This window comes from Camelina sativa, chromosome 17, assembly GCF_030686135.1.
Source record: "Camelina sativa cultivar CO46 ecotype springtype chromosome 17, ASM3068613v1".
NCBI classification, from domain to species: Eukaryota; Viridiplantae; Streptophyta; class Magnoliopsida; order Brassicales; family Brassicaceae; genus Camelina; species Camelina sativa.
Genome location: NC_141896.1, coordinates 20361214 through 20384860, shown reverse-complemented (window position 1 = coordinate 20384860; position 23647 = coordinate 20361214). Strand labels below are relative to the sequence as shown.

General features: G+C 30.8%; 1 protein-coding gene and 1 long non-coding RNA gene across 2 annotated transcripts; one reads left to right on the top strand and one right to left on the bottom strand.

Moving 5' to 3' along the window:
* The first annotated feature begins 4022 nt into the window (after positions 1 to 4022).
* On the top strand, positions 4023 to 5817 carry LOC104757379 (putative pectate lyase 4). Its single transcript, XM_010480119.2, has 4 exons — positions 4023 to 4771; positions 4859 to 4962; positions 5040 to 5178; positions 5352 to 5817. The coding sequence occupies exons 1-4, from the start codon at positions 4118 to 4120 to the stop codon at positions 5568 to 5570; spliced, it is 1116 nt and encodes a 371-aa protein (XP_010478421.1). The 5' UTR covers positions 4023 to 4117; the 3' UTR covers positions 5571 to 5817.
* A 10565-nt stretch (positions 5818 to 16382) lies between these two features.
* LOC104757378 (uncharacterized) lies at positions 16383 to 17144 on the bottom strand. The gene is made up of 3 exons (XR_762419.2): positions 17079 to 17144; positions 16905 to 16978; positions 16383 to 16671 (listed from the first exon to the last, which is right to left on the bottom strand). It is a non-coding gene; the product is annotated as an uncharacterized LOC104757378 (long non-coding RNA).
* Between the last annotated feature and the right edge of the window lie 6503 nt (positions 17145 to 23647).

Genomic DNA, 23647 nt, shown 5'->3' with positions numbered 1-23647 from the left:
ATAGAAAAAAATCTAGAAAATAAAAATTATCTCTCTAATAAATTATGGACGAAAATTACTAAATATTTTTTAAAAAAATATAAACTAATCAGAATTTCAAAAACTAAGATTTTATATCCAAGTAGACAATATAATTATCTTTAATAACTAAATTTCATAGATTTTGTTAAGATTTCAAATTATAATTCTCCTATTATCTTTATTTTCTTTTATTTACAAATTGTTTAGAATTTTTATATAATACTTATGATTAATAAAATGCAGTATCTTTTTTCTGCATATGTTGTGCTTTGAATTTTTAAAAACGAAAAATATATTACTCAATCTATGAAAAAAAGTGTGTTTGAATTTTCACATTGGCGGGTTGGTAAAACTAAATTTATATAGATGATAAATTAATAATTTTTATTTGCTCACAATTATAATATTAAAATTACTACTTCATATTTCACAAAATAACAATGCAAATACAACAAAACAAACAATATAAAACTGTAATATACGTCAAAAATGAAATTCTATAATATTCTTAAATAATTAGTATTCAAAAAGAACTAATAGATTTACAGAAAATTTAAAAATAAATATTATCTCAAACAAAATAATTATTTTAAAAATTATAACAATAACTTTATTATTGTATTATAAATTATTTTAAAAATATTAACCCGTGCTTTAAGCACGGGATATCTCCTAGTATCTTTTATTTAAGAAAATCATACACAAATATATCAAATATATTATTTAGATATGAGTTGAGCCGGGGTTGAGTGTGTGACTAGAAGACAGACAAATAACGAAAACATTTAATTTCTCGATTATTTGTCCTACAGTTGTGGAATAACTAACCCATTAAATTTAATTTTCTCCAATTTAGATTCCTCTCTGGTCTTATTTTTTACTCTAAAACATCACCAATCACACATAATGTGTGTGCCTTTTAGCCTAAACATATAACACCTTATGTGTGTGTGTGTGTGTGTAATCTACGTAAGAAATACATGTCTTGTACGTGTGCACAATAAATACGAGAGAGAGCGACTATTATAAAAAAACAAAGAACAATTGATGCAGTTTCTGAAAGTTTTCAAGTAACAGATAAAAGTCGAAAGACGACGTCCACGACATACTTATAAGATACTACTATAAGAGTTAAGTTGTGACTATCTGATTGACAATGATCTAGTTCAAATTAATCAATAACTATGTCTATGTGTCGAGAGGGGAATCGTCTTTAAATTGGTTATGATTTTAAACCATGGGACGTTTTTTTTTCATTTTTTTTTTTTTTTCATTTGTGTGTACAATGAAAATGATAGTTTTGTTTTGTTTGTGTTATTATCCATGAGCAGTAGCTAGTAGTATCACTACCACCGGTCCTTCCTTTTTATGTCGATTGGGTAAAATCCACACTAGATAGATCTAAAAGAGATGTTATTCTTTTGGCATCTAACTGAATTAAATAGATAACAAATTCACTGGACAAAAACAGTGGGTTTCACTAAGACAGGCCATTAATATGGATGGGAGAATAAAAATTACTATATCTATAGATAAATTTATGCGAATTTGATAAAGTTTGTGTTACTCACAAGACAAAAAGGGCCCAATGAAAAATAGCCGTTGTGGTCCAGTTGTTGCCACGTCGACGTAAAATTCATTGCCGACAACGAAAAAAAAACTTGAAAATGTCCCCCGAACCTTATCTTTATTATATATGTAGTCGAAGACCCTAAAGACTTATCTACAAATAATTTCAGTTTAACAGTACTATTTGTTATTATTTGAAAGTAACGCGGTTCACAGATTTGGTTAGGTGGCTATTGATCGGGTCCAAACTCCTTTTGGTGATATTTATTATTTTTTCTTCTCTTTTCACGTCGACATGTACATAAACCAAGACCCACCACCTCATCAAGTTTCTTCTACTTATTACGAGGGGTATGCTATGAACAATGATTAAATGATATTTCAAATATCAATTAGATGACTCGAATGCATATTTTAATCAAGTTGTATTAGCAAAAATTTATATATAATTATTATGTCAAGACTGAAAATATCTAGAATTCTTATGTACTATTAAAAAAATATCTAGACTAATCTTCGAACTTAGATCAAAATCAAAATATGAAGAGATTCGTGAGAATCAAATTTGGTAGATTTCATTTTGTAAGCTTCGTTGCTTTCACGATCGAATATATATGTGTACATTTTTGCCCATAGACTTGTAATTTGCTTGGGAAAAGATTGCAATAGTAATTAGTTGTAAGAATATTGACTTCTACGAGACTACGACTTAGAATCGTAAGGATTTAAAATGTCTGGAAACCGACCTACTGATTATTTTACTTTTTTTTTTTTTTTTTATCATATAGGCTATTTGTTAGAACACAACGACCAATTTTTAATTGCGCAACACCATGGTATAATTGTGTGATATGTGGACTATACAAAACAAATCAAAACATAAGGATTTTCAAACTAAATTTATTCAATAATCATTGTATGGGAGACGTGACTCCTACTAGTAAAAAAAAAAATACAGTTTGAATTATTTTGCATGACTTGCAATCAAAGGCAATATTCAATCACACAGAACAAAGTATCATTATTATTATTATTCCAAAACTGAATATCAGGTTACTATAATTTACCATATTTCTGGTGTTGTCGCTATGCAACGAATCAATCACATGTAATATAGCATTTCGGTGACAATATGACAAAAAGAAAACTAATTAAATGGTGCGTGTACCTCCGGCCAAAATAAGTTATTTATACTTGACTTGCATATGCCTGAGCAAGTTATACCATATTATATCTCCAGATTACCCATATACTTATTCTAAGAAAACAAAATACTAATTAAACCTTATACATCTAGTTTTATATTGACACCTATAATCCCCATTTGGTCAACACATTATAACATCGCTGATCGTTTTCATTGTTTAGCTGACTAATATGATGGGCCGTTAATATGCACGGCCCAAACAATTTATTTTACGAGACTCCAGCAGGAGAAGGAAAAAAATGGGAGAATTGTGCAAGTATGAAATATTTAGTTCGTATTTTGACATATAAGCCTGCAACTATGTTCTAAAACTGGATCCTGCCCAATACCTAGACTTTTGGAGCGATGTTCATATATATGATGAACCAACCAGGGTCTAACTTTCTCTAATCTTTAAATATTTTCTTAATGTTGAGAAAAAATATATATATATATATATATTCTTAATTACACTGATAAGATAGATCCCAAACTTTCGGCTATCACTAAATACTAACATTACATATTGAATCCAAATTCAAACTAACACATGGTCAGCACAAGCAGTGCGGCCACTCTAGAGGAAGAGCATTGTTCAAATATGTATTTCTATCAACATTTAAATTCAAATGATGATAATATAAATTCATTACAATTAAGTTCGGACAATTCTCCCCATCTATAAAAACTTATCTTTTCACATTAAATGGGCCACTACATTATTATAACTAGGAGATTTCTTAGGAAGATCAAAATCCAACTAAAAATTAATTTACTAAATCCAAATCTTATGTCATGTAGTTCTTTATGTTCCTCAATGTCATATAGACTACCAGTTCTATGTGTCACTGTTAGACAATAATAGTACAAAGTTCAACAAGGATCAATCATGGAGCAAGAACCTAGTTGGTACCAAGCAAACTGGTAGGAGATAGCCAAGAAGAAAGGCTAACGTAAAACATTGAGGAAATGTTTGACATGTAAATATGTAATTTTTTTGACAGTCATTTTGAAAAATAAAAACTTAAAACTTATAATGACATTTTGAAAAATAAAAAAATATATTTAAATATGTAATTATAATGACATTTTGCAAAATAAAAACTTTAAAATGACATTTCCTTTAAAAATCTCTTGTAGATTGCATTATCTGCATGTGTGTCACACCTTCTCATCTTTCACACGCATACATAAAATTCATACACGTAATGCAAATACTTATATACTTATAAGTCTATTGATAACTTATACGTATACTCTGTAGCTCACATCTATGTTGTGACTCATGCATAGATATTTGCACTCACCTAGTTCAATTCAAGCATCAACATCTTCAAGAAAATGGATTCTCTCGTAATAACAATTTCACTTCTCTTTGCAATTTTCGCTTCTCCTCTTGTAGAGTCTGCTTATAATCATAGTAATGGTTACACCCTCGCGAAGGTATCACTAAATCCAATTGATGCTTGCTGGCGAAGAAACCCTAAATGGGCGACTAGCCGTCAAGCTCTTGCAAATTGCGCGGTAGGGTACGGAAAAGCTGCGTTAGGGGGCAAAAACGGTCCGATCTACGTGGTTACAGACCCATCAGATGACCCTGTAAAACCTAAACCTGGAACGCTAAGATATGGAGCGGTCCAACCAAAACCGCTATGGATCACATTCGCACGTGACATGGTGATAGTGTTAAAAAGCGAGCTCTATGTGAACAGCTACAAGACGATAGACGGGAGAGGGGCAAAAGTTGAAATAGGCAACGGGCCGTGCTTAAGGATGAAACTTGTGAAACATGTCATTATACATGGGATAAGTATCCATGACTGTAAACCAGGTCCGAAGGAAAAATTGGATGGTGACGGTATCCGCGTTTTCCAATCTTCACATATTTGGATCGATCATTGTTTCTTGTCTCGGAGCCAAGATGGTTTGATCGATGTGATTTTTTTGTCTACGGCTGTCACTATCTCTAATAACTATTTCACGCAGCATGATAAAGTAAGAGTTTATAATATTTACTAAAACAGTACCAAAAATAATATTTAAGCTAGTATTTGATGAAAAAATTGGTGTGTTTTTGTGAAGGTGATGTTACTCGGACATGATGACAAGTTTATGGGAGATAAGATCATGAGAGTTACAATTGCATTCAACTATTTTGGACCAGGTCTCATTGAGAGAATGCCTAGGTACGTAAGTGTATATATATAGTTTAATTTAACTGAATTAGATTAGAAAATGCTGACATAGATCGATATGTGATCAGGGTGAGGAGAGGGTACGCGCATGTAGCAAACAATAGATACGAGAAATGGCAAATGTATGCGATCGGAGGAAGTGCCGATCCAATTATCTATAGTGAAGGCAACTACTTCGTTGCTCCCGACAAGCGTAGCAGTAAACAGGTATCTTCATTTTAAATATTATCATGCAATAAGATTTAAATTAACGATGACATAATCTCACGTTTAAATAACATATTACATGCTGCACTTGGGTTTATATAGATATTGACTTTGAGTAGCTTTAATAACTGTGTATTTGTTCGAGTACGACGTTGTGTATACATATATTGTAGGTGACGAAGAGAATGACAACTGGAGCTGATTCTAAAAAATGGAAATGGAGTACGTCTAAAGACGTTTTCATGAATGGAGCTTTCTTCGTGCCGTCTGGTGGAGCAGTCAAGCCGTTGTACAAAGGAGGAGAGGCGTTTCCGGTGGCCCACGGCTCTCTCGTCCCTTCTCTTACTTCCTCCGCCGGTCCTCTCCGTTGCTCCGCCGGTAGAATTTGCTAATCAATTACTCACCTCGTTTTTATTATAGAAGACCAAAAAAAAAAAAAAAGTCAATTTCTTCATTAAACGATATGTAATTTTATTTTTTTGGTTATTGCCTCACAGTTCGTTAATATTATCAGAAGATTAACTCCCTTAACTTCTATGTTAATATGTACTCTCTTAGTATAAAATGTATATAATATCGCATTAAATCCTGTAAATATATGGTGGTAAAGTATAGTAATAGACTTTTAGTTACATCGCATACGAGTTATAGTGGCATTGAATTGACCTCTCGCTTTTGCCTTCTATATAATGTTAGATTGTTCTATGATTTCATTGGTGGTTTTTCTTTTTGAGTAATGAGTGTGATGATTCATAATGTTTTAGCTTCTTCTTGAACTTAATTAGGAACTAGATAGATCTATGGTTTTCTCATGGATGTGTCTATTGTTTTACATTTTATTGTTATTCGATAGAACATGCCAATCTACACCCCTCACAAAATCTTCACCAAGAACCCACATTCCAATCTTATGTGAACCTTACATGGGCCTTTGAGACCTCCTAAAATAGATCGTTTGATGGCTCTCGATAAGGTATCTCATCTCGGCTTTGATGGGCCTTGTTTTTGGGGTCTAGGTTTGTTCAAAGCTGAGTGAAGGAATCAATTACACGAGATTACAAAAATTATTTCTAAAGGCTATTTGGTTTCACTTCAATTGGATAGTGTGATACATTGACAATTCAAACTCATACATACAGAGATTGAAAACTACATCTCGTATCCTTTTTAAAAGGATATACTTTTGTAAAAACAAATATAAAATTAAGGAAGATGAAACAGTGTCTCCCGTTAGGAAAGCATGTTGCAAAAAATTGAGCTGAATAATTACTAGTAATAGCTTTTTATCACATACAGTACTTTTTTAATATATCAATATTTTGTTATCTTTCGCTTTTTACGTGTGTTAAAAGATGTACCGAAAAGTAAAAGGCATATATAATCAGCATTCGAATGGATTTTTTTCTTTGGTAAAAGGTTTTTTTAAAAAATCAAATTATCCAGGTTCAAAGCCGTTTAGAATTCGTATTTATAAAGAAACCTTGACATAATAATAGACTAATACATCCACCAATTGTGAAGAAGATTATCATTACGAAGAATCATAACTCATAAGTCATAAGTATAATATAAGTGAGTGTTTACATTACAAAAAAAAAAAAAAAAAAAAAAAAAAAAAAGAAGATTGTCCAAATTACTATATTTAAACGTGAACAAAATATTAATATATTCTAAAAGAAATTATTTTGTGAAGTGTATAGATACAAAATATTTGGAACATATGAGTTATTAATTATTTATAACTTTATAAATATTTGTGATGAGCTGTATGATTATTCATCATTTTGTTATAAATTATCAATAACTGATCCATTGTACCAAATAATTTTATACAAGAAGGAAAATCCGACTTAGATAACCCGTATTTATGTGATGAGCTGTTATCAATATCTTTGTCAAATTATTATCATATACATATCTTAGTCATAGTTTATCAAAATATCTTGATGAAATTTTGTTAGATCCCCCACCAAATAGAATATATTTTAAATATTTTTGGATTGATTATTAGACTGCACAGATATGAAACCAGATATATATATATATATATATATATATATAACTTTATTTTTTATTCTTTCATGGCCTACATCATCGATATGATTCGCACTACTAGATCTTAAAAGTGCATGCTCATGTTTATTTATACATCGTGAAACCAAATTATGTCACTTTCTTCTTTCATTTCTTCGCACGTCCCTATCATTTACCGATTTGTTTTTATTTTATTTATGTATTGACATCGTTACATTACTAATTTCTTAGATCCATAACCGTTCTGAAGATAATAATTTTAGGCATTTACAGTCTAACATTAAAATTTGATGTTTACAGCCGTTTAGTGCATCCCTAAATTTCTTACGTATTTTTCAAGTTCCAACATATCTAGGATTCCGATTACATGTTATAAAACTAGTGTTGAAGTTTGTCATAGTATCAAGTGGAATGTACTACTAGTTTAAAATTGCTTAGAGAGATATAAAATTCTAAATAAAAATGCATTTAAGTGTAGTAGGTATGAGACATGATAAACCGGGCCACCCTTAGTTCAATGCAACTTTTTCCATAGCACATTGCATTTGACTCTTTCTTGGATTTCACATTTTCCTCAAGTATATCAATTATGACTGGATACCACCTTATAATATACACTTTTTCTATAACAAAGAGTTTTTGTTAAATTTAGTTAAAAGTAACCTCATAGTTTTCCAAATCGATGAATTTCCTAAAGTAAAGAAGAAGAAATTCCAGAAATACTAGGGCTAACACATTACTTTACAAACCAACTTAGATTAATATTAACAAAATTTTACTCCTATTTCTAACAATGATGAATTGTATACTTCAAAAAAAAAAAAAAAGAGTATTATTGGTTTAGTACTTTAGGGTTATTAAAAATTGTTAATCACAAAAATAATGCATTTATAGTTAAATTCTAAAATATATGATGTCCACAAGATCCCATTCACCGTTCACAGTGCGTAGATTAGATCATGTCCACACAAAAATCAACAACTTCTACCGTAGAGTAAATAATGTCACTTAGAACTATCTATCATCCCTCGTTGTCGTAGACCAAAGTAAACTAGATCTATAATTCGTGTAGAAAATATTTGGTTTGTGATAGAACGTAGATAGTTCTCGTTGGCAATATTTGGTCTACGATAGACAATTGCTAATTTTCACTTTTCCGGTACGGTATCTGTAGTTAATTAGTTATTAATAATTTTGGTTTATTAATTTGGTTTATTAATGAAATAGCCTCTCTCTAGTATCTTAGAGTAATTTTGAATTTTTTTTTTTTTTGTGTGTGTGTGTGTTCAGATTGTGTATTCAGAAGTAAAAACGTTTACTTCTCTCCAAAACCTAAGTACTCTATAACTTTGACTATTATTATTAGCATTTATTTCCAAGAGCCTTGCCTAAAATCATCTCCAATGGTTTTTCCTATTTTTACATCTAAAATAGAGGAACTCTATAATAGAGGTAATTTTTGCTCCAATGGATACCTCTACTTTTTCCTCTAAAAAAGAATATTCTGTAGAAATTCTTTTTTTACTTTACTATTAATACCTTTTACTTATAAAAGTTGTAAACTAACCCATTTATTTTAGTATTTGTGAAACTTTCATAAAATTATGATATTATTTAAATTTTTAACATTCATAAATATTATTTAAATATCACATTTATTAAAAGAAATACATTGCATCATATAAAATAATAAAAGTGTTAAAAGTTTAAGGACCATTAAATATATAATTTATTTATTTTGATCATAAATATAAAAGTGTTAAAAGTTTAAGGACCATTTTATAAATAAAAAAGTTCAACTCTATTATAGAGGAAAAAATAGAATTCCTCTATATATAGAGGAAAAAATAGAGATCTCTATTATAGAAGTAGAAATAGAGATGGGTTGGAGTAGATTTTACTCTAAATAGAGTTAAAAAGCAAATATAGAAGTGGGATGGAGATGCCCTAAACGATGTACTATTATTGAAATGATCGACCGAACATACACTTGGCCTTTGCCATAATCTAATGCGTGAAAATTAAGTAAAAATAAGGACTTTGGGAATACAAACATGCAAGTCCATGTGACAACTATCTTTGGCAACAGAATAAACACTTAACTGTAAATTTATACCAAAAATTGTAAGTACATACAAAATTTATAAGTAATTCGATTCTTCTCATAGTTTACAGTATATATGGTTCTTTCATAGTTAGGGCGACCAGCAAAAGGAAAACAACTTTCTGACTCTCATTGTAGAATGAGACAACGTGGTTGGTCAAAATATATATTGAGAAACCAGAAATAGCAGGACTACATATATATATATATATATATATATATATATATATATATATATATATCCCGTAACAATCTCTAGGGAGGCGAGTTAAGACGCTAGGATAGTAGGATCCATTTCGTGTAGTGTTTTTTTGGAGGACATAATTAATAGTTTATTTGAATATTGATTCCAAATTTCCAATTTAAGGTTCTTTCTAACTATATGGCACGGTCTATTTAATGGATGAAAACCACCCTAAGAAAAAACTTGTAATTCGTTTTCTTCTTATTGTTTTGCCTATAGCTAGCCATTATAAGAACTAACCAATATGATACCAAAAAAGAAGGAACTAACCAATATAACCCTCAATTCAGGTTTTAGCATGCTTTCTTTTTCTATTATTATTTTTACAAAAATAAAAATTAAAAAATCACAGCAGATTAAAAAAAACAGTGACATCTCAACAATAGTATTTTTTTTTTCTTCTTCTTCTTCTTCTAAATGGCTCATTAATTTTATAAAAGAAAGAAACTATAACAGATACATAGTTACCTTGTGAAGTGCTTTTATATTCTATTTAAAATTATAATAATTTTAATGCTGATAATTATAATTTTTTGTATAACCTACAAGAGAGAAATATATAACTTGGTAAAGTCTATATTTTATATTTGAGATTTTTATGGAGTTAATTATGAAAAAGCCACTTTTTTAGTGGCATTTATGGATTTTGCCATTTTTAAAGATTTTTAAACACAATTTTACACATTATGTTTGGGTTTTTTTGGTTTCATTTTTTTGTAGGGTTTAGTATTTGTTATGAAGTATGTTTTTTAGCAAAAAAATTCACAAATGTATAGATTTTAAAGTGATTAAAAGTGGCAAATGTAAAATATTTGAAGAAATTAAAATAGCAGATTCAAAATAATTGGAATGAAAAGCGGCAAAATCCGTAATACCCGATTTTTATGTCATTTATAAATAATTATTTTATCGTATTCACGAATTTTTTGTTTTTCTCTCCAAATATAGAAAATGTCTGATCTACTATATATATAATATGTAGATTGGGCATATATATATATATATATGTGTGTGTGTGAAAGTAAATCCAATATGACACTTGATCAAAAGTGAAAATAAAAAATATCATCATTTAGATTGCATTTGACTACTTTTTTCTTCTTCTTTTTTATTTTGAAACGGCGCAAATGGTGAAAAGAATCTAACTCAAGCTTTTTAAATATAAGCATCAGTAGTACTATGCCCTAATTAGCACTAATCGCAAGGCTTAGAATTAAGGTAGACAAGGGTTATCAGTGTCTTTTCGGACACTCGAACATGTCTTAAATTGTTGTGTTGGTTTCTCCTTTTTAATTAACACTAATCATTGTTAACGATAACATTAATTTTTTTATAATACTACAGCTTTTAACTTCTTTATTTCGTTTGTCAAATAGTTTCGCTTCATTAAGGGAATGTGTGGGGCCCATTTTAATAATTAGAAAACAGCCTAATTAACATTTTAGCTTCAAGTCTTGTCTCTTGTCATCATCTAATGCTCTAACGAGGTTACAAAGAAAATCTTTGTTGGTATGTTTTGTTTAATGTTGTCTCTACAAGCTTATAACTTGACTGAATAAACAAATGAAAAAAAAGTTTATAACTTGACTTAATGTGTCTGACCTACTTGTTTTACATTGATTAAAAAATTTTAGAATGATTAAAAAAACATAAATTTCTGCAGATATAACTCCAAATAATAGTGGTCAACGACTCTCTCTTACTAGAGGTCAAAAATAAAAATACTCGCTACGCGTACCTCGCTCTTCGATCACTGCTAAAAGGTGACTAAGACCATCTCCAATGTATATCTCTATTTTTTTCTCTAAAATAGAGTAACTCTAAAATAGAGCATTGTTTTTCTCCAATGTATTACTCTATTTTAGAGTTGAAAATAGAGGTAGTGTAAAAAAGTAGATGTGAGAATAGAGTTACTCTATATATAGAGCAATCCCATCATTTTTTCTATTTTAGAGTAAAATATAGAGTAGGGTTGGAGCAAATGTTGCTCTATAATAGAGTTTTGACTCTAAAATAGAGTGGGGTTGGAGATGCCCTAATAAGACTAAGTTGAGTTTCACTAATCATGGTTTGCTACTAATTTAGGTCACTGAGTCTTGATATAATACATAGCCATAAGAACTAATTAAATATCTGATTTGTTTTACAGTAATAACTAAATTCGTTAGTTAACAAGGCTATGTCGTAATAATCTCATCGTTTTAAAAAGGAGCTAGTTAATCATCTCGTCGTTTAGAAGTATTATAGTTGATGAGACGTTTAGGTTCACGAAACAACTTATCTTTCGCAATATATAATATAAAGTTACATATGGGTCAAAATTGTTTATAGAATTATAGTATTCTGGTAAGAAAAGAAAGCAATATAATATAAAGTAACATATGAATCAATATTGTTTATAGTATGTGGTATTAAAAGGAAAGCTGCCCTAGCTATTTGTATTTTTATTTCAGTTTAACCAAAATAAAACAAAAGTAAGTTGAACTAGTACGGAGGTTTCATAAAACTAAACTCTTTAACAAAAGTTGGATGCTCATGAGTCACACATGAGGTACGATATTTGAACCAAATTGCCTTCGATTATAATTTAATATATGGTTAGGTACTCTTACAGTTACTATATAATTTAGGTTACAAGTTGCGGAGAATCCTTCACTAAAGAAATGTTCTTTTTCTTTTAATTTTTATTTTCCTTTGGCACAAAAGAGAGGGTCAATGTGTACTAATTAAAGAAAACATCCTTAAAAGAGAAAAATGTTTCATTTAAGGTATCTTTCTTTTCCGCGAAATCCCCTGAAAAAAATAATTTCATGATTATCTTATTGTAGCAATTTGTAGATCTCATTGTTTTATATAAGATGCATTGTAATCATTTTATCGTAGATGATTCCTTTGCATGCTCGCTTTTAGATTATTAATGTAGTATGTTACTAGCGATTAATTTGAAATAAAGGGTATAGTTTGTCAGGAGAAAGGATGTACTGTATTAATTAAAGCAAAATGTATATCATGTACTAATGCTTATATAATAGTACTATTGGTTTATATACGGCCATTGAAATTTATTAGCTATAATAATAATAACAATTAAATTTTCCCATAAAAACAGAATTAGTTGTTTATAACAATATGGGCCCAAACTTCATAATATATACCAAATGTTGTATTACATGTTTATTATATCAATAGCCGTATCTGGCTCGTCTGACGTCAAAACGTTTTTAAAAACTATCTCTGGTTAACTCATTTTACTACATTTCTTATAATTTAAAATAAAATAAAAATAAATATTATCCATTGGTTGTATTTGTATCTGTAATCTCATTGATAACATTGTACTCCGATTGATATTAATAAAGTTTTTAAGATGTTAAAAAAATGAATTGAATAGTGGAATATATTATTTCATTACGAATAACAAATCCAATAGCTTTTTTTTTTTTTGCCAAACAACAAATCCAATAGCTATGAGACAATACATATACGGAAAATCTAGTAAGTGTGTTTGGTACTAGAGAACATTTCTTCCATGCCAGAAAAAAATTTCGTAGTAGCTTTGCAAAACTCTCCAATGTTCAAACATACATATTTATCTATCGTCAGATATTTATACTAAAAATGTGAACAAAATGTAAATGAATGGTATCTCCAACATGCCCTAGATCTGGGCGTTAAAAAAAAAATTTTTGGTTTCTGATTCACAGATGCTGATCAAAGCCATCACTTCAAAGTCTCCATCAAAGGAGTTCTATGGAATTTTCCATGATATCCTAAAACTTTCTGATTTGTTTGATGAAATTTCTTTCTCTTTTGTAAGTCAAAAACTCAATCGACAAGCGGATGAACTGGCAAAATCAGCTATCCGTTCGGTTTGTAATGTACCACTTTTGGTTCCGGTTTAATCTAAATCACCCACTTATGGGCTTGACAAAAAAAAAAAAAAATGTAAATGAAAGGCATGGGCGATAAATGTAGGCAGTGTGTGAAATTGTACCTACTGTTTTTTTCGTATATAAGTACTTTGTAGTTTATAGAGAACAAGCTAAGTGCCTTAAATTTCAAAATGTGGAATGGGCTTATATGTTATCTATAACAAGTATGGATGTTTGTTTTTTGATAAACTATATATATTTTTTAAACTATAAAGTAAGTATGGACGTTTCTCCTCAATTGTTTTAGTAGTTATATTGTTTTCATCTTCACGTAAGCATGGATAATTCTCCATTATATTCACAAGATTAAGTTAAAGTCACCTTAATTATGACACTAATCCTAATAAGTAAGAAATACAGAAAATAAAAACTCCCCAACATTGTTTAACACAAAATATAAGAGTAAGTTTGAAGGAAACTTTTGATTGACGAACATGCTCACTCCAAATCACATTGTTAATTATTAACCACACTATCATTTATTTTTTTCCTATGCGAGATGAAAACTAAATTTTTTTCTTTTGAAAATGAGCAACTATTTGTAAAAAGCAATGGATTAAATCATGGAAAATATATATAACCAAAAATCGTAGAAATTGGTAGGACCAAACTTAATATCAATTTGTTGAAAGGATCAGTTTTGTATTTATTTTATCTTCATCAATACAAAAAAAAAAAATAATAATCAAATGAACCACATGGTCATATACAATTTAATTGCTCAATAAGTGATAGAAACTTTACATTTCGAATACGATATATTTGGAACATTGTAAAGCTTCGATGAAGAAAAATAATTAATAATTAAATATAGGTAAATTTAATTTTGATAAATCATTACATCAGAACTTTGTAGTTCGTTATTGATTATTTTGTTGTTGTTGGAATAAATTCTAATTAAGACATTCTAGAAAAACAAAAGGTTTATTACACCTCACATATTGATATTTTAGATTGATTAAATTCATGCATAAACATAACCGCACAGTTCAGTGTGATTCTAATAAAAATAAAATAAAATATATTTTTTTTGTGACTATAAGAATCGCACCATATATACTTTATCACTTTTCTTTATTTCTAAACTTCCACTTATACTATAGTTACGACAATAGGTGGATTAGAAAGAAAAAAATATTCAATGAAATTTTTATTATATATTAGATTAATGATTGAAGGATAAATATTTACAATCTTTAATTTTTTGGGTGGTTTTGGCTAAACAGTCAACCTTAAAATTAAAACGTACGATCAGTAAGAGAAAGAGAGAAATAAAAGAATGATCGGATATTTCTCAGAGTTTTATTCATATCAAAGTTTGATTTTGTAAAATATACATAAATCCAATACAAAATATAACAGTGATCGAATTTCTCATGTCGCCTCTTTTTCTTCTTCTCGGTTTAAAATGATCATCTGTTTCTCTCCGCAGCTTCGTAACTTCGATAATGTTTTCGATTTTTCTTTCCAAAAGCAATTAGCCAAAAAGATAATGATTATTAAAGTTAGGAGAAGATATAATAGTGGAAGATACAATATGACGTCAAAAAGAGATGGGACGGGGAAATCTTAAGCGATGAAATGGTGGGACTCCCAAATCTTACACTTGACCTGTTGCTTTTTATATTTTTATTTTCTCACAAACCAGAAACCTTTTTTTTTTTTGCGTGGGTGGTTGTTTTAGATCGACAGTGAATAATATGCATATAATCTAACATTTTTCTACGGCCAAAGTATGTTATGAATCATATTTTGAGAGTTTTATTTTTCTTCAGTTATAAGCGTCATAGTTTTGTTTTTGTATATTTGTCTTGATTGGATTAGTTAACTCGGCTAAATTTGGCACTCTGATAAATAAATATGAGCTTCAAAATTAAAATTTATTGGCAGTTATTCTTACAGAAATATGTTTTCTCTATCTCTACTTTTAATGAAAAATATAATAATAATTTTTTCTATTAAATAACCTAGTATGCTTATAAAACCAAAGAAAGAGGTTGATTTTTTAACTGTAAAATGTCTTAGTGTCTGCTCGCTCTCTGAAAAACAAAGGACTTATTAAACGAATAGGATCTAGTGCTTCCATTTCCATATGGACTGATCCATGGATCCCTGCTCAATCCTCGAGACCAGCACTGAGTACAGGGTCGTCTTACGATCATCTGCTTCGAGTTTCAAATCTTATTACCATGAGTTCTAATACCTGGGATATGGCTTTAACTTACGGCTACGTTTATACCGGAAGATGTTGCTATAATTTTTGCCACACCCCTGTGCCAACCGGATAAACCGGACTTGCTGGGTTGGCATTTTACTACGTCTGGTAAGTATTCGGTAAAATCAGGTTATCACGTTCTTCGTTCAAATATGTCGGCTTCCACTGAACCGACAGTATTTGGACCAGACATTGCACATCTCCGGGCGTTTGTGTGGAAAATTAGGTGTCCACCGAAACTTCGTCATTTCTTGTGGCAAGTGCTTTCAGGTTGTGTGGCAGTTACAGCTAATCTGCGGAAACGTGGAATGAGTGGTGATGCTATGTGTGGACTTTGTGGACTTCAGGAGGAGACGATAAATCACACCCTCTTTGAATGCCCGCCGGCCGAACAGATTTGGGTTTTGTCGCAGTTTCCGACGGGCTGGGTTATTTTCCTTCGGAGTCGGTTTACACAAACATGGATTTTCTTTTTTTGGCGGTTTATAACTGTTCCAACACATGAGGTTTTTCCCTGGTATCTATGGTATATTTGGAAAGCTTGAAATGATAAACTTTTCAGTAATCTGGATTCGAATCCCCTTACAATCCTGTGGATAGCAGAGGATGAGGCAAAAGCATGGGCTCTGGCTCAGTCAGAGGACATGGTCTTAGTAAAACAACCGGACCCGTTTTTTTTAAAATAAGTACAATACATAATTAAGCATCTCATACTACTTAATTAAACCACCCAAACCACAATTCCTCATTAAACCGATAACAACCAATATGCACAGCGGAAACATACCAACATACAGAACCAACACATCATCAATGCAATAACATTCCTAAGCATTCTATCCATCAACCTAGCATAACTCTATCCAAGGTTCCAACATAAACAATATAACCAAGTCCAACAACACACAACCGAGACCCTAGATCATCCTCCTCCTCATCGCCATGATTCCACACTACACAATACCTGCACCACAAACACAATGAGATGCGTGAGTATTACCAGAAATACCCAGTGAGACGATCCTCCCATCTACGAGCTATACACACAAGCAAATCAAGAGTACAACCACAAATAAAACATAACAAACCAGACATTGAACAGAACATCCAATAACACATTCATCACACCTACACAACTTCACACAAAACAAGTTATACAACCCAATCGCTTAGATAAGCTCATGGTCACGCACTCACCTTATCAAACTGATTATAACAACGAATATAACCAGTTGAGACTCTCCTAACGTCTGAAACAGCCCAGCAATTCCCTACAACAAGCCACACAACCAAAAACGACTTATAGCGAAACTGGACAGAAACATTAGAAAAGAACAGTCTTAAAGACGAAACCCTAAAATATAAACCAACCGTTAACTATCAAATCCCTCCGGTGAAAAGCTAGTCCGAGACGTCACGAAGCTTCCCACAAAATCTCGTGCCGATCAGAAACCAGACGAGACCACAATCTCAGTTATAATCCCCGATGGTTCCAACTCGCGTCTGAGAAAATGTGTCTCACGAAACTGCACATAACTCATCGAGTTTAAATCCAAATCCACTTCTGTAAAAATGAGAATGACGATGAAAGGCTTGAGAATAACACTACCAAATTTCGTTACCTTTGACAACGATTTGATATATCGAAACTGTTTCTTCCCAAACCCTAACGATTCTGCTCCTTCTCCTTTAATCTCCTTCACACCACAATAGGCTCTCTCCTCTCTCTATATCTCTTTCCTCTCAACACAAGTATTGAATAACAGCCACGACCAAATAGAGAGAAGAGGCGTCCATTTCATTATAAATGTATCACTTAGGGTTTCCCAAAACCTGCTCTAAACCGGGTGAACTTAAACCAAACTGGGCAATTTCATGATTTCACATAAATTGATCGGTTCTTCCACTTTTCTTTGGGACACGGGCGTTACACTTAGTCCCAGAAAATCCTGGCGCAGGTGTTCCCGACGGAGGTGGGGGATTAGGGGTTCGTAGGTCTCTCTCGAGTCATATTTGTTTTGTTGATGGTTTTGTATGTCGCCCTGGGGCGACGCCCCCACTATGGGAGCAGCCAACCTTCGCCGTAGCCTTTCCCCTCTTCATGCTGAGTTTGAAGCCCTCGTCTGGGCTATGCACTGTATGATTGGAGCGGATAATCAATTTGTCATCTTTCTCATCGACTGCTCCGACTTAGTGAAGATGGTGTTTTCGCCTGCAGAGTGGCCAGCTTTTTTGCCTTATTTGGAAGACATTCAGGCAGACAAGGAGGAGTTTGCTTCTTTCTCGTTAGTCTACGTTCCACGAGCTCAAAATAGTAAAGCGGATAATTTAGCGCGGCGAGTTCGCACAGTCCCGTACAGTTCTGCACTTAGTTACCTATGTAAACAATGTCTTTTCAGATTGGCTGATTTGAGTCAATCTTGTACTATGTTGTCAAAAAAAAAAAAATGTCTTAGTGTTTTCAAATTTTGAGAGTTCCTATTTTTATAATACTTTTTGAAAATGATGGTGTTTCTATAATTAACATCTAACATATGCCACTTCTAACATAAACCTAGTTCTTCTTTCCTAGTATGCTATTCTACATGGGTACCAAACAGGTACAATTGTTGGCAGTGCGGTCGACTACTAATAAAAACGATTTGTATTGTCAGTACAGTACGAAATGAACAGTGCCATTAAAAATATTAAATAGTGAACTAATGTGATGTATTAAAGAAAAAAGGAGTTTGATATTACTCATTTTAGAAAGCTAGATAAGCAAATATTGTTTTTATTTCCTAATTTACATATTTAATTATTACTTTTCAAAAACAAATATAAGCAGTATGGCGGTGCATGACAACCGCAAATACTTTTCTATATTTTAATTAAAACAAAACTACTTCACTTCATTTTTGAAGACAATGACTCTTCTCGATATAGTGATTACTGTTTAGAATAGTCGAAGTTTATTCGGATAACAACTCGTTGTATTTGCATCCAGTTAGTCATATAACTTGAGTTTTCGTTTACTTTTATTTATTGTATTATATGAGTTCATAGCATATGTCTGCATTTATTGTGTTGTTTTAATTGAGTTCTTGGTTCTGTAAAAATGTTTGTTGGTTATGAAAATGTATGAGAAAATTTTGACCATGACGTTGACTCGAATGACAGGTTTGCCAGAGAAGTCGGTGTTTTAAATAGGTATTGTTTTTTTGGCGTTAACTAATTATTCAAACGTCAGATACAAATAATATTGTCTAGCCAATTATATTTGTTAATTTTTATATTATTATATATTATAAAATCCAAAGAAGAGTTGAGCTCATACTCGATAAGACAGGTTTCACGTGCAATGCCCATAGACCAGAGATCAAATACATTTTTGGACTAGGACTAATATCAGCAATCTTACAAATTTTTAAAAGAAAATTCTAGTAATAGTTTTTGAGTTTATTTATTATGTCGAAGAGAATGCGTGTTAAACTAACTTAAACGTATTAAAGACAGGCTAAATAGAACTATTATATCGATAATTAATGGTATGCTCCAGTATTATAAATATGCGATATTAACACCAAACATTTGGATAAGTCATACGCCAAATTTGCATGAGACAGGAACACTTGGAAATTTGTAAACCAAGACTAAGAATGATGTGATGCTGTTGATAGAAAAGGTATCTCGTTTTCTAAATTGATACCAACATTTTTTTTCAAAAGAATAAATTAAACTTATTTTTCCAAAAATTAAAATTTAATACACATAACTAAATATCTCACAATTGTTTTTCTTATAAAAGAAATGAGAGAGAGAGGGAGCGCATGTGAGATGGGCCAGAGCCTCTGATCCAACTGGCAGTTTCTTCGAGGGACATGCATGAATGGCCTCTTCCTTTTCTTTCTCTTCTCTTCTTACTTACTTAGGGTTTTTTTTTTTTTTTTAAACTCTAGCATTTATTAGTTACTTTTTTCATGCCCGAGAAGTTTCTGATCGAGAAAACTCAGGAATCTCTTTGGACCAGAGACAAAAACATAATTTATCTAATGATTTTTCATCAAATAGTGTTCGAACACACGACATAGTCCGACTCCACCACAGTTTGATTTCATCAGATTCAACCGATTGAATTATCGTTTCCAAGTATTTACTGTTAATTTAATTTATAAACATATCCTTTGTTATCATCGTCCTACCTGTTTTTTAGTTGTACGTACGTTCTTGTCTCTAAAACATTTGTTCTATAATAGGCTTGAAGAAGTGAAGTTACACGGTGTTTCGATGATTTTAGAATCGTAGCCTACATAAGACGTCTCCCAATGATTTTTACCATGCACGAAAAAACATCATACACCATTATTTTCTGGTCACGAAGAATAAATATGTTTTGTTTATGTAAGGCAAGACTCTAGGTTCATATTATCATATATGATCAACACCAAGTGTTATCCTGCAATTTTTTCTTTATTTTATTTGCATTGGAAATAAGTCTTTGTAAAATTAATCTTATATATTGGATATTGATTTCATGAAGGTTATTTAGAGCAACGCCATATATTGAAGGATATTGATTTTTTCTTTATTTTAATGCATTAAGATATGTTCGAGGCATCATAAAGCCATCAACAGAAACTATATATCATCTTTTCACCCGGTAACCTTTGATATTTTGTGTAGTTTATCCATCATTCCTCTTATAAATTGTACTTCTCGTTCTGAATAAAAGGAGTATATTCTTATGTGTAATATTATGCGTTAAACATGTATGAGATTTATAGGCTGCCATAAAATGCATAACTTTTTCCTCAAAACTATTTACCAGTGACTATTCTTTTTTTTTTTGGCATCCAGTGACATTTTTATTCAGTAATTTGTGGCTGGAAACAGGGACAGTTTTGACCCAAAAGAAAAAAGAATGGGAACAGTATCCTTTTAACCACAAAAAAAAAGGAAAAAAACCTTGCATTTGCATCTTTTAATTATTAGAAACACTATATTGTTGTAACTATACAATGAAAATTTTCTAAAAATTTTCCAAATACAATATACATACACAAAAATGTAAGCCTCGTAGATCTTATCTTGGTCATATTTTATTTTCAGAACCTTTAAAGCGAATATATAATATATAGTCGAAGAAGAAGAACAATAAATATTAGACTATTTTTCGTGTTATGTGTGACGCAGTACACACAGTGACACACGTGTGGATTAGAGTGTGGGAGCGGGAAGGTAATTGCGTGTAGCGATGGAACACCGTAAGGTACTGTGAAAACGACCAATGGAAGAAGCCCTACTGTTTTTAGTATAATGTCATGTCCCATCTCCAACTCATGCGAGTCCCCACTCTTTTTTTTTTTTCTATCGAACGGCTATGATTCATTCCTTGTTTTCATAACCTATCATCGTACACCGCTCACTTCCGCTCTCTACCCTTTCTTTCTAGGGACAACCCATACACTGTCCTATTCTTCTTCTCTTCTTCTTCTACTTACGCATTTAATTTAATAGTATTTTTACATTATTCTTTTCTTATTTTGACGTCCAAAATCTATCCTATACGTACTTTTATAATATACCCGTCAAGTCCACTATATATATATATCGCCGACAGAAAAAAATATCATTCTATAGTACATTGATTTATTCGAGTACACATACCGAGCTATGTACTTAATAAAGGTCTCGCTTTTGAGACTTTTGTGACAAGTTCTTTTTTTTTTGTATGAAAGTTTTTTGTGACAAGTTCAAAACGAATATATATATATATATATATATATATATATATATATCGAGTAAAGAAGAATTTCTCATATACAAATTAATTTTAGTTCATAACGAAGTCAATTTCCATTGCAAAACCTCGGTTGCTTATCTCTTAAACAAGTCATGGTTACTATTTTCTAGACATATCTTGGAGACGAAACAAGAAAACGAAAACTAAAGTCAATGTGGATTTGTAAGGAGTTCTATTATGACTACGAAACACTTGGCCGCCATGACATTACTAGTAACATCGTATAGATCTCAATCATCTCATACATTAGTACGCAAAATCTGATTAAGAAACTTTCTAAATCAGCCGTCTCACAATAATCCGATTAATTTATGTTTAACTTGAATATAAATGTTGTCTACATCTCTTTTTTTTTTTTTTTTTTTTTTCATTTTGACTTTTTTTTTTTACAAAAAGAGGGTCACTTTATATAGTTTTAAGATTAAATATTTTTCCCTTTGTTTCCATTAGACCAAATTCCTACAATTATAGAAAGCAAAATTCGATACTTAGTGGTACATTTTACAATTGGATTTATTATTAGCCATTATACTAAAGTCACTTCATTGATTAAATTTATTTTTATCCTATTATTTGAACTTATTAATTAGAAAGAGAAAAAAATTTAGTGCATATATAAAGGGTAAAACAGAAATTTAGATAATTTTTTTTAGTTTGTGTGCATTATGTCAAAATAACATTTTTTGTGAAATAGAGGAAGTTTCAAATTAACAAAAGATATATTAATTAACATGATAAGATAACTTTTAACATATTTTAATATTGTATATGATATATTGTATCATATATCTAGAAAATGAAATAAGAAAATAAAAACCTTTCAAATCCATGATTTTTTTTTTTGGATCTATAATCTATATCTGCAGTCCTGTTTTTTTAATTATTAAGATTTAAGAGGGTTTAATTCTTTTATTTTTTTTCGAAAGCCCTCTTAGGATATCTCCAACCCATATCTTCATTTTTTCTTCAAAATGGAGTAACTCTATTTTAGAGTTGGGTTTTATTTTTTTTCGAAAGTCCTCTTAGGATATCTCTAACCCATATCTTCATTTTTTCTTCAAAATGGAGTAACTATATTTTAGAGTTGGGTTTTACTCCAACCCTACTCCATTTTGAAGTAAAAAAATAGAGATCTTCAAATTGTAGTGTTAAATAGAAATAGAGGTCTCCAAATACAGAGAAAAAAATGGAGATCTCTATTTTGGAGATGAAAATAAAGATGGGTTGAAACAAAATTGACTCCAAACTCTATGAAAATGGAGATGGGTTGGAGATAGTCTTATAATTGAGACAAGACTGAACCTATGATGTTGTCGAAACCCGTATAACAAAAGGAATAGTTTAACATGATCATAACTTAAAATATTACCCAAAATTTAGCTTGTTCATTTAGCTTGTTCATTTATTATACACAAAAGTAGTTTATGAAAAAAAGGAGAGAAAGAAAAATATGAAGCAGAAAAATGGAAATGAAAAATGTCTCCAAATGCGAAAAAGACAAAAAAAAAAGAAGATTTATTACACTTTATTTATCATATTTTCTATTATATAATTTGGCAATCTTCCATTGTAATTCACTAAATTCACCCATGTTTCTATATCTCCATTTTTTCTATTTAAAATCACTAGATCTAAATTAGTGTATATAATAACAAATAACTGTTATTTTTGCATAACTTACATGTCATCTTTATATAATTAAAAAGTACTAGGCTTCTAGCTATGTTTCTAGTTTGTCGCAAAATTTTAAGGTTTTTTCGCTTAAGAATTGGTTGCATAAACAAATGCTAGTTGGATACTCTTTGATGCTGATGTTTATGTACATATAACATATACAACCACATTAGCCGAATTTTCTAGCAACTGAATCCCATGTTATTGAGAAATTTTCAATAATGCAACCATAATTAATACAAATAGATAAAATATCCCAAAAAGATATGACGACGGTACTGGTCTATTTTGTATATTATATTGTTTCCAACGTTACCCTTGCTACGTCAAGAAACTGCACGTGCCTTCATAGGGACAGTATTGTCATTGCTTAGCTAAATGATCACTAATGTAATGTCCACCGTTTGGAATCAAATTAGTCATCCAAAACAATGTGGAAAACACCTAGAAAGCTCGAAAATATGATTTTCATTTTTTAAAAAGA

What these genes read in the sequence shown, in the direction of transcription:
- LOC104757379 (XM_010480119.2), top strand. Translation starts at nt 4,118, where the DNA reads ATGGATTCTCTCGTAATAACAATTTCACTTCTCTTTGCAATTTTCGCT. An exon ending in ATTTCACGCAGCATGATAAA is followed by an intron (nt 4,772 to 4,858) that starts GTAAGAGTTTAT and finishes GTTTTTGTGAAG; the next exon opens with GTGATGTTACTCGGACATGA. An exon ending in CTCATTGAGAGAATGCCTAG is followed by an intron (nt 4,963 to 5,039) that starts GTACGTAAGTGT and finishes ATATGTGATCAG; the next exon opens with GGTGAGGAGAGGGTACGCGC.